General features: G+C 45.4%; 2 protein-coding genes across 2 annotated transcripts; both read left to right on the plus strand.

Annotated features, from left to right (window-relative positions):
* Nucleotides 1-692: 692 nt before the first annotated feature.
* On the plus strand, nt 693-6,473 carry ARL6IP1 (ADP ribosylation factor like GTPase 6 interacting protein 1). Its single transcript, XM_052680184.1, has 6 exons — nt 693-806; nt 2,608-2,741; nt 3,470-3,589; nt 4,309-4,426; nt 5,108-5,192; nt 5,422-6,473. Exons 1-6 carry the CDS (start codon nt 771-773, stop codon nt 5,538-5,540), a joined length of 612 nt encoding a protein of 203 aa, XP_052536144.1. The 5' UTR covers nt 693-770; the 3' UTR covers nt 5,541-6,473.
* Nucleotides 6,474-6,804: 331 nt separating this feature from the next.
* On the plus strand, nt 6,805-11,528 carry RPS15A (ribosomal protein S15a). Its single transcript, XM_052680128.1, has 5 exons — nt 6,805-6,894; nt 7,829-7,966; nt 8,529-8,608; nt 10,197-10,282; nt 11,396-11,528. Exons 2-5 carry the CDS (start codon nt 7,834-7,836, stop codon nt 11,487-11,489), a joined length of 393 nt encoding a protein of 130 aa, XP_052536088.1. The 5' UTR covers nt 6,805-6,894; nt 7,829-7,833; the 3' UTR covers nt 11,490-11,528.
* Nucleotides 11,529-11,869: the final 341 nt, after the last annotated feature.

Genomic DNA, 11,869 nt, shown 5'->3' on the forward strand with positions numbered 1-11,869 from the left:
AAGTGCAGAACAGTGCACAGAGACATGCTTAGCTTTCAATAACGTGTTAAGTAAATATGAAAGTTGCTTGGAAATGTACGTGTGATTTACATACAAACCTAAACGAGCCTGAAGAGAGCCCCATAGGGCAGCCAATGCTGCGGTACAGCTGTGCTGTGCCCCTGAAGCGCCACCCAGCGCATCCCGCTGCACCGCCGTGTCTGCCCTGCTCCTCTGTGGGCCGGGAAGAAAGGATGCCAAAACACTGCAGTTTGAGCCCCGAGCGACAGCCCTTCGCTCTCCTTTTGGAGCAGTTATGTTCTAGAAACTGTGATGGAGCTGGGATGGCTTCTGGAAGCAATTACAGCAGGCTGGGCCGCGCCTCTCCAGCACACACGGCCTCATGCTTGCCTGCCTACTAGTGATCCCAGTATTCGGGTTATGTGGGGCAGACTTTTTCAAACAACAGCACGCCCTCCAGCGCTGACGGTTCTGGGTGCTCGAGAACCAGCCCGGCGCTCACAACATCCCACCCAACGCCCGCTACTGCCGCAGTCGCATTGCGACGGTGGGGAGGGAGGAGGCGGGGGCACCCCACGCTGATTGGCTGGCTGCCTCCATTCGAATCCCATCAGCCAATCGGCTTCAGCGGGGGCGCGGCGAGAGCTCTGCGATTGGCTCGAGTCGCTTTAGAGTCAGCCTATCATAACGCCGAAAAGGGGCTGCGGAAGGTACAAGGGACGGCGGTGGCGGCGGCGGCGGGCGTGGCCGTGCTGCGAAGGCCGAGCAAGATGGCGGAGGGCGACAACAACAGCGTCTACCAGCTGGTCAGTGCGGCGGGGCCGGCGGCTTCTCGGGTCGGTCAGGGTGCCCGGAGGCCCTGCCTGCGGGTGGGCGAGGAGGAGCCGGCGGTATCGGGGAGCTGGGGCCGCACGCTGCCGGGCCGTCTGGGCGCGGACGATCGGCTCCGTACGCACCCCTTCACTGCGAGCGGCCGGCCGGCTGCGCGGCGGGCTGCTGTGCGGGGTTGGCCGCGGGAGCCGCCCGCGTCGGACTCCGCTTCTCGCCGGCCTCTGGAGTTCATCGCCGCGTCTGTTCTACGCGATCTGCGGGGCTGGCGTTAAATACGCCGTCAGCCGGGGGAGCCGCGTTACGCTGAGCGGGGCGGGACATCCGAGAGGCGGGTGGGAAGAGTTGAGGAGAGGAAGTGCTGAGGTGCTGTTGATCGTCTGGGAGGCGGTGAGAGGAACGCGGAGAGCTGGAAGGGAAGGCCGGGTGCTGCGGAGGAAGCGCTTGGGGCTGCCTTTCAACGGCGCATGCGGTGTTCTGGGGGATGGGAGCTGTGCTCAGAACAACGGCGCTTATGGAAGCTCGGTTTGTTCAGGGGGGGGGAAAAACGAGCGATGATAGCACAGCGCGGGCGGGATCTGGAGTGAAGGAAGGACGGGTGCTGGCAGAAGCTGCCCTTCAGCTGTCGTCTGTGCCTGTGGAAGCACAGTCCCAGTGGAAAGCAGCTGCGGACACTTGGTTCTGACTGTGGGTAATAATGCTGTTATATTCCTGCGTGCTCCCCGTTGCACTTTCTCCTGCTCATAATGATAAATGCAGACAGAAGTAATAAAGCAGAACAGTTGGCTATAAAATATCCTGTGGAGAACCTGCTTTCTCTTTTTTTTTAATGTGAGGACTTGCGTTTATAACATAAAATGTATGTAATGAGCTGGAAGGCATTCAGCAGTTTGTCAGATAGCCTTCCATTTTGCTCGGTGTGGAACTGTAGCTTTTCCAATAATTTCTGATAGAATCCCAGGTAAGCTCTGCTTTGCAATGGCAGCTGCACTCAGCTGTCCTTATTCTAAATCCACTCTGTCTTTGTGCAGCACACGTTCAGGGCTGGGTGACTTTTAACCTGTGACCTGTGTGGGAATGTCAGTTCCATCCATGGTTACAAGAGTGCTTTAACCTGAGATCCCTCTGTTTTCCTAGGGCTCACTGTTAAGCTCTGCTAAATGCAGAACACCTGAGGTGAACTGCTTAGGGAGCTGCTGTCAGAGCAGATGGGGCCTCCTCACAAAGGGTGTGTGGGGAGGGATGGAGGAATGATGCACTAGGAGTGTAAGGGCTGCCTGCTCTGTTTTGGGCAACTCGTGGGAAAACTTTTTCTTTGTGTTCCAGTGTGATCGGTTTGGTAACTTCCATGTTACAGTTCTGTGTCTTTTTGTCTGTTTTCCAAGGTTATCTTTGGAAATACCTATACTGAAAATATCTCTCACGTGCCTGGAAAACTGCAGCTTTGAAGGGCTTGTCCTTTGAAAGACTTGCCTTTCTGCTGAACTGGGGAAGGGAGCACCATAAAGGGAAGACTGGGGCAAAACAAACACCTCAGTAAAGTGTGCAGGGAGATTTGTTTGGTCTGGTGAGATGTGCTACTGCTTCATTAGGTTCTGGACTGTTTTGAAGTACCTCTTCTACAGTGTTATAGCAGTGAAAATTTGTCGTTAATAATTACTCTCATTTATGACTGAGATCCTTGCGACTCTTCTTTTAGCTGCTGTTGTGTGGGAACTGATCTGATCCTCTGGTTAGAAATCATGCCTTCTTCCTTTTTTTTTTTTTTTTTTTTTTCAGGCTGCAGAAACAGCTAGCTTGGAAGAGCAGTTGCAAGGATGGGGAGAAGTGATCTTGATGACTGATAAAGTTCTTCGCTGGGAGAGAGCCTGGTTTCCTCCGGCGCTGATGAGTGTTGTTTCATTTTCTTTCCTGTAAGTAGCTCTGTGCTCTCCTGGCTGGTAGCAAAGCTATTAAACACATTGGGACTATTAAGATGGCTTTAAGAGTCCTCTTTATTAAGAAGGCTCTTCAGGTTCTGTTTCTGAACGTATGTAAACTTTGAAAAGGAGAACCTGGAAGTACTGGGAGCAGGAAGTAACAGCACGGCTCAGATCCTGCCAGAGGGGGCAGTGCTTTCTGCAGATGTTTGTCAGGCCTGATTGCTGTAGGATTTCACTGGGTTCGACTCTGTGCCCTTCGTTGGTGTGTTCATGTTCTGCCCTCATCCTTTCTATCCTGCTTCTTAATCAAATCTGGCCATCTTCTGTGGCTTATTGCTGAAGCTCACACATTGTGATCCAAAAGGAAAACAAGGTTCCGTAGGGCAGGCTTTCCTTACTAGATATTCTTTGTCTTTGGTGTGGTTTTTAGGGACAAGTTTGGTTGGTTTTACACAACTTAGAGAAAGAGGAGAAGGGAGCTGAAGGCTGAGAATAACCTCAGAGTAAGTCAGCAGGGTGGGAGGCTGTTGCCTTTCTCTTCACTACAGATACAGTCAGGAGACTTGGACTTGCTGAGGCTTCTGTTCATGACTGTGTAACACTGTAATTGTCCACGTGGCTCGTAGTTACCACATAGATGTAGGTGCAAGCAATGAGTGTTGGACAGCAGTATTTAGCAGTCAGAGTGTCCATAAACCATCTCAATGTTGTTTTCACAGGATGATCTACTACTTGGATCCATCCGTTCTCTCAGGTGTCTCCTGCTTTGTTATGTTCATCTGTTTGGCTGATTATCTTGTTCCTGCTCTTGCACCCAGAATCTTTGGCTCCAACAAATGGTGAGTGAGGAAGGCCTTACATTAAAATAGCCCGAGTGTAAAGAAATTGATTTCTACCCAAGTGAATATCTGAATTGCAAGTGTTAAATGATTCCTATACAGTCACTGTCATTGTCAATCTCTGTGGTTTATGAATTTTGGACACTTGTAAAATGCCCTGCATTTTTCTTTTTCTGAAATAAAACTACTACAACATAATCTTTATTGTTCCTTCACTTCTAACAAAGTAAGATTTTATTTTTGAAGGAGTAGGGGCATGCTTTGTTCTGTTAAGGATTTCATGCTGCAAACTGGTTACTTAACTACTTAACAACCAAAGTTTGAAAGGCACTGTGTTCTTTGTTTAGAATAGCACTTGTAAATGTGATATAAGTAGAGTGATGTACAGGAATCTTAAGAGTACGATGTGATCATAAGTGATTGAAATGTATTCAGAGAAGGACAAGGCTTATATAAAAACAGTAAGCTGAAGGAGAACCTTATTATTTTGAACTGAATTTTGAATTAAAAATAAATTGTGGTGTATCTGCTCTGAACTACCTAGTTCTTGTCTATCACTGTGCCAACAGAAGAACCCAAGCAATTGCTCACAGCAGGTACAAAACTGAGTGTAGCAAGTCGAGATAGGTGCTTTTTTTTCTGCTGGGAAATAGTATAGGAGAGTTCTTAAGTTTCAGATGAGAACATGAATTCTTATTCCTGCTTCTCTTTATTAAAAGGACTACAGAGCAGCAGCAAAGATTCCATGAGATTTGCAGCAATTTGGTCAAATCTCGTCGCCGAATTGTTGGGTGGTGGAAACGTCTTTTCGCGCTGAAGGAAGAGAAGCCTAAAATGGTATTGAGTTCCAGGGGTTCTTCTCTCTGTCATTGTAAAATATCTCTTTGCTTTGTTCAATCTTAAGCATTTTAGCAGAGAACATGTCTGAATAGAGTATTTCAGGGTGCAAACTGACTGTTCTGCCCGTGACTTAATGTGAGCCCCACCTCTTACTCTTACATTTACCTCTTGCCTGAGTGGCAAGATTCTCAACCTGGAGTTCATGGTGTTGTTCAATATGAGCATAGCCCTGATACTAAGATAAACTGTGTTTCTTTGGGTCATTTTTTTGCAACAGAGCTTGTAAAAAGCACACTAAGATTTTTGTGTTCAGTGTACTACCTATCTGAAAAAGGTAGGCCTTAATGTTTCAGCTTAATTATGTTAATTAATAGTTACACTGGTCAGAAAGCTTCAGGTGCTGCGTGAAGCACAAGCTGTATGGATATGGGGATTGCACAGTGTGAGGGCTGTTTACAGCTGCCATACTGTAATAAAAGTAATGGTGCATAAATAATTGAGAATGTATAGATGTAGTCTCTGCAGTCTCAGTTCTAACAAGCCTGTGCATAGATATTGCATGTGGAAAGGCCAGTGGACTTCAGTGTAGTTTTAGACTTTGAAATGTTGCTCCATACTGAGGGGAAGGATGAGAATTTCCATCAGGTCAGTGGTAACTGTTCCCTTTTCTTTTTTCAGTACTTCATGACCATGCTTTGTTCTCTTGCTGTGGTTGCCTGGATTGGACAGCAAGTTCACAACCTCTTTCTGACATATCTTATTGGTGAGTGTATAGTGTGCAAACCATCCAACTTTGTTAGCTGTCTAAAATGGTATGAGGCTGGTGGAAGTGAGATGTGATTATTTGTGGGGATGTGTTTGTTTTTAACCTGAAACACTTATTTGTGCGTTCAGACTGTTGGTGGAGCTTAAGGGAGGCAAGGAATTGCCAGGTGACAGAAGACAGAAGTTAAAACGTTAGTAAATAATTTTTTTTTTGTTTATTTCTGCAGTAAGTTTCTTGCTGCTGTTTCCTGGACTGAACCAGCATGGGATCATTACAAAGTATGTTGGAATGGCAAAAAGGGAAATAAACAAACTGCTCAAGCACAAGGAGAAGAAAAATGAGTGAAGACTTAAGTGCTGTTTGCTCTTGTAGAAGGTTTTCTTGGGAACAGTTTTGTGAATTAATGTATAATTAAGATAATAGAAGTTGTATTGCTCACTGGCTTACCTTTTTTATTGGCTCCAATGAATTGAAAATGTCACTCTAGCATCTGCTATGGGTTTGTCTCTCTTGTAGGGTTCTGTATCTGATTTCATATGAAAGATCTTAACCTTTGACATGTGGAGCTTAAATTCTTCACCAATTTAAGAGGCCTCATAACTACCCTATCTCAAAAACTTACTGCAATTGATCACAGCATTTCCATACCTGTTAGCTTCACCAGTTAATGGTTTGTGGTTACAGCAAGTACGAAGGCGTTCTGAAATCTTGCACTTCTGAGCAGCTTCTTACTACTGAGTCTTGTGGAAAGAAGACAAACTGAGTAAGTGATGGTATTTGAGCGTGCCTGCCCTCATGAGGGGCAGGAGGTGGTCCTGTTGTCTCAATGAATGTTTGCTTTCTGTGGCAGCATATGCCAGACTGCCTGCTGAACTGGGATCTGGAGTACATAGATTTCTGGTAGAGTTATTTAGCTGTAGTACAAACTTCAGTTTGTTGCACTGAGACTGTAGAGAGCGAGTTAAGGTGTGTGTGTGACCTTACAGCTGATTGTTCTAAAAACTGCTGTTATGGAGCCATGTAGCACGTTTGGTTTTGTGAATGTTGTCTGTGTACAAAATCACTCTGGATATGCTCGGTCTGTCCATTGTAAATAAGGCTGAGTGTTGTGCTTTTCTATCTCCTCCCCTCCTTTTTTTTAAAAAACAAACAAACAACTTTTTCTTTGAAAAGCTAAAACCTGTGTTAATGCATTTTAAAAGTTTACTGTTTTAAGATGAAGTCTCCTCAGTGTATTGTAAGTGTTGAATAGGTAAATATAGACTCATGAGAAACTTCTCTCAGTCTCGTTCTTTGTGACTGTTTGGAAAGTGATGGATGTGGATCTGGAGAAATGGAACTGGAAATAGCGTTTGTCGCGCGGCTGTACCGCACGGCGTGCGTTTGTCATCCCTCGCTGTAAGCAGCGATCTTGGCAGCCTGCCGGGCCGTGGTGCCGCCCGCCGCCGGTTATCGCAGCTCTCAGAGGCTGCGGGCAGCCCGGCGAACCGCGGCGCAGCGTCCGCGTTGCTATAGGAGCGCGCGTGGCGCCGTTCTCACCAATGGGGATGGCCGACCTCGGCGCGCGGCGCCTTCCGGATAGGATGTCGAGTCTCGCGAGATCGTGCCGGGCGGCGCGCGCGCCACTCCGCGTTCATGGCTTTCCCATAATCCCGCGCGGGCGCCCGGCCTCTTCCTTTTCCGCCATCTTGCCGCACCGGTGAGTAGGTTCGCCGCCTCGACCCGGTCGCCATCCGCCGTGCCTCCGCCCCATCCTCGCTCCTCCGCCGCCTCCGCACCCCTTGCCGGGTGCACGAGACCGCGGCTGAGCGGTCCGGCCAGCTTTGAGCCATCGGCGTCGTCCCCGGCGCTCTGTAGAACCTCCGAAGCGGCGGGTGGGGGGGAGCACCGCCTGCCAGCCCAGAGAGATGGAGGGAAGGGGACTGAGGGCGGCGGCGGGCCCGGGCCGGTTGTAAGGGTGCGGGGCCGGACGGTGGGGCGGCGGGGAGCTCCCGGCTTAGAGGCGGAAACCGGCGTGTGCGCTACGATCTGGGCCTCTCTGCGATGGCTGCTCCGGGCCCCGCCAGCAGCAGCGCCCGCCTGGCTCCGGCAGCACGCGGAACGGCGGGGTCCGGGCACGGCCTGCCTTGTGGTGCGCGGAGTGCTCGTGGCCTTAGCCCTGCGATGCAGGAGGTGATGCACGGTCTCCCTTTAAGAGTGCTGTGTTACTTTCATCCCGTAATGGCAATTTTTATTATCTTTTTGCAGGTAGAGAAGCTAAGCGGTATCTAGATTATTTAATACCATGTGTGACATGCTTTTTTGGATGGGGTTAATATTGAACTTTACAGTCTAAACCATTCCCCTGGAAAGGGTGTCATCTTGATGGCATATTGCTTTTTACATGCTACTTTTTAAAAATCTTTATGTGTGTGTGAATAAAATCCAAGTTGAAGGCCTGATGTGTGTGATTTCCAAAGTTTGACAGTATTTGAATTCTCTTGAACAAACCTGAGCATGTGTTGTGACTTGCTAAGGCTGAGTGCAACTTGTTACTACTTCTTAGTTCTTAAGCTCTAAAACATGCTTCAGAAGTGCCTCTCTGTGTGGCTGTGATGGATGCATGTGTATAACTGCCTTTCTCCTCCCCACAGGCACCATGGTGCGCATGAACGTTCTGGCCGATGCTCTCAAAAGCATCAACAACGCAGAGAAACGTGGGAAACGCCAGGTTCTCATTAGGCCATGCTCCAAAGTAATCGTCCGGTTTTTAACTGTGATGATGAAGCATGGTGAGTGTGGACCGCAGCACTGATATTTCTTTCATTCACAATTTCTGTGTAGTTGACTTTAGTGAAGGAGATCTGTGGGTAAAGTTGGAGCATCTTACTGAATCGATGTTATGTGTGGGGTCATGTTTTTAGATGAGTGTGCTGTTAATTGCTGAGAGGAGGGCTGAAGCGGTGTATGGTTTTTGATTGTAGTATTCTATGTGCATTCTGAATATTGGAGCTACCCAAAACATTCTGCAGGTCTGAAACAAGTTCTGGAAACAAAAGCCAACCAGAAAAATCCTCATGGCAGTAATTCTTCAGTGTTTAAAATATGTTCCAGCTTTACAGAATGTAGCTAAATGCAACTGTACTTCAGTATAGTGGAATCATACCAGTTGGTACACTGAAGTTAGTCTTAATTGCTGAAAACTTCTGAAATCCTGTGGGTGATGTTTTCTTCAGGTGGTTTTTGACTTAAGTAAATCAAGATGCTTGCAGTTGTTTTGGATAGCTTGGTTAAGTGAACTGTATTGTAGCTGCGTATCATGTTTTGATTTGTCTGTTTTCTAATCTTTTCTAGGTTACATTGGTGAATTTGAGATAATTGATGATCACAGAGCTGGGAAGATTGTTGTCAATCTCACAGGCAGACTCAACAAGGTAGGATTTGTTTTCCTGAATTCAGTTCTCTAGAAAGCTGTGTAAATGAGGCCTTTTTGTCTGCTCTAATTCTGAAATAATTACTTGTGAGAACTTGGGATTTAGTCTGTGTGAGAGTAATCTGCCTATTATCAGTAGTTATTGTATGTTATGTTTCCTAAATTTGTAATAGTGTGATTGACATAATTACCATTAAATGTGCAATACATAAGCTAGATTTTTGGAAGTCACTTTTCAAGTGTATTTCTCATTAGGGGCTTTCTGCCTCCCCAGTGGTTTCTCTGTTATCTAGAATAGTTTTGTCCCAAGAGAGTGACTTTGCTTTCCAGCTGATGTTTAATACCTCTAAATAGTGAGGAAATGAGCATTTCTACTGCTGCTAAGGTTGGCTTTGCTTGTGGTTGAGGCAGAGTAAAATGTTGTGATAATCAGTGCTTTTTGAGTTCCTGGGGTGTATGAATCATTGCTGAGTTTGGGCAGTTTTTAAATGCATTTGACTTAAAACATTGAGCTGTCTACTTCTGTGATGAATTGCTATGCACAGAGTCATAGAATCACCAAGGTTGGAAAAGGCCTCCAAAATCATCCAGTCCAACCATCCACTGTCACCAGTATTTCCCACTAAGCCACGTCCTTCAGTACAACATCCAAATGTTTCTTGAACATGGATGGTCATCGTTTCCAATGAAGCCATTCAAATGAGAGGTGGTTTTCAAGTAAAGAGATGTAGATATTAATTGGTCTAAAGATGTTGGGGGCTGTCTCTGTGATGAGCAACTGTTGCAGCTGAGAATTGTTTGAGTGTAGTAGCAGGGAATTCTGACACAACCCAAATTTCTAGTGGTGTATGTCTGTAATAAGAGCAATAGAGGTCATATTTGAGTATGGTGTTTCTTGAGGTCTTTCTGGATGATTCTGTATCAGATGTTGCAGAGTTAACTGGATGTGATGTTTCTCCCAGTGGCTGCAACAAGGAAGGAAGCTACTTGGTTCAGGAAGGTGTCAGTGCAGTCAGGTGTCCTCTGCTGTGCTCTTGGATGTCAGAGTGGTTGGAGCCGGTGAGGTCACTAGAGGAGGTGGTAGTGATTATGGTTGATAAGTAATAGGGTTAACTTGAAAGTGCTGGTAACTTCTGTGCCTGTTGATTTCTCTTTGTTTAACATCACAGGTGTTTTTGCTAACTCTTTATAATGATTACTCAAGGACAGTTTACTTCTAACGTCAGGTTTTGGATGATGTAGGATACTCCTTAACCTTTAGTAGTTCATAGCTTGCTTTTGTGCTCTCCCAGCTGTACCAATTAAATTATTAGTGTAGCCTCAACAGCAGTATATCTCTCTCCACTTAGGCAAGGAGGAAGAGACAAGGATAAAGACATAAAAGCTGAATTACTGTGTGAGAGCCTTGGCTTCTGTGAGAGAAAGCCATTCTATACTATGGAATGTGGCACATTCTGCTTGATACTCTCTAGTCTTTTGCTGCTGAGTACATTTTAATTGCAGTTGAATTTTTTCAGAGAGCTGGAATGACAAATGTACAGATCCAGTTCATACAGTTCTCTGGTTTGTAATGGAATTCTGTTTTATAGTGTGGCGTAATCAGTCCCAGATTTGATGTGCAACTGAAGGATTTGGAAAAATGGCAAAACAACCTGCTGCCTTCACGTCAGTTTGGGTAAGTATGGAGAGGAGTTAAATCTGTCATACATAAGCTGATTTCTTTTTTTAACTACACTTTCATACTGCCTGAATTAGATTCACCTGATGCCTTTCATCTCTCATTAGTCTGAAGCAGATAAGAGTAAAAATTCAGCTTCCATATAAATGCTTGTTAACCAGTTCTGAAGGAGTGCTACTAAGCAAGAACCTTTTTTGTTGTTTCACCGTTTCCTTAGTCTGGAGGATTTTTGTTCATTATTTTACTTTTATGAATGGCCATTAGTAGATGAAGGAGTAGTACGAGATGAATGGGATTAGGTTGCACTTTTGTGATTGTGTTTAAGTTGATTAAATACTAATTAACGTAAGACTTGGCCTCTTCAGTTCTGAATATCCAAAACATAGAAAATGTTACAATACGTTTTTCTTTCCCCAAATTCTCTAAATTGAGAATAATAAATTGCAGTGGCTCAGCAAGTCTGCCTGTTGGAGGCAGGATTAACAGTTCCTTGTCATTTCCTTTCTTAAAGCTCCAGTGATAAGCTGTGTAGTCAAGCTGTACCTATCTACCTTGCTAGTATGTATTGTCATACTGAGATTTTTCAAGAGTATTTATAGAGCAGTGGGACAAGAGGTTTTCAGACACAAAGCTGTGTGAACTATGCTGATAATCCAAATACTGGCATAAGAAGTCACTAAAGCTGCTTCAGTTGTCAGTCCAGGTTCAGGTACTCGTCTGGAAGCATGAGCAGTGTTCCAAGCACTGAGTGACAAAGCCTTCAGAGCTGGCACCATAGCAACTCTGATCTGCTCTGAGGAAAGATCCCTACTTGAAATAGAAGCAGTCTTGGTCTATAGACTTCCTACCACTACAACAGCAGAACTGACTTTACATTAGCAATGTATGATGAAACTGAGGGGAGAACTGAGGGGAAAGCCTGTAAATGTACTTTGTGTGCTTCACAACTGGGAGGAGTTTCTTTTTCATTCTCTGATAGCATGCTGTCTGTGTTATGTCCTTTCTGAAAGAAACATCTTTCTGTTGTTGTACAAAAATTAAGTGCCATCAGCTCTGCATGAACACGGAAGAAAACTGACAATGAACTGAACATGTGTTCTTCCTCACTAGGTACATAGTACTGACAACCTCAGCTGGCATCATGGACCATGAGGAGGCTAGGCGAAAACACACAGGAGGCAAAATCCTGGGATTCTTTTTCTAAAACTTGTAAAAGAGGATACTAATAAATTGTTCAAACGGACTCTGGTGTTTCCAGTTGGTATTTCAATAACTTCGAACGCTACCTGCAGTAGTGCTTGTAACAGACAGCTCTTGTGCTTCAGTTCTGCCTTCAAATAATGCTGAGATTCCACACTGTCTTTGTTTATGACTTTTTTTTTTCTGTTAATGATACAGCATGCTATTAATTGTTACCATTTTTTGAATGACAGGTATGGGTAGCTCTACAGAACAGCCTCAGTAGAGAACTTACAATGTTAGACTGTACTTTGCTATCCTGAGCTGGGATTGCTCCTTGCTTCTTAGGTCACTAAGTTACATGAGTGTGACTGCTTTCACTTTCAGAACAAGTAGAACATGCCT

The sequence above is a fragment of the Tympanuchus pallidicinctus genome, unplaced genomic scaffold (assembly GCF_026119805.1).
Source record: "Tympanuchus pallidicinctus isolate F22 unplaced genomic scaffold, pur_lepc_1.0 scaffold18, whole genome shotgun sequence".
Taxonomy (NCBI): Eukaryota; Metazoa; Chordata; class Aves; order Galliformes; family Phasianidae; genus Tympanuchus; species Tympanuchus pallidicinctus.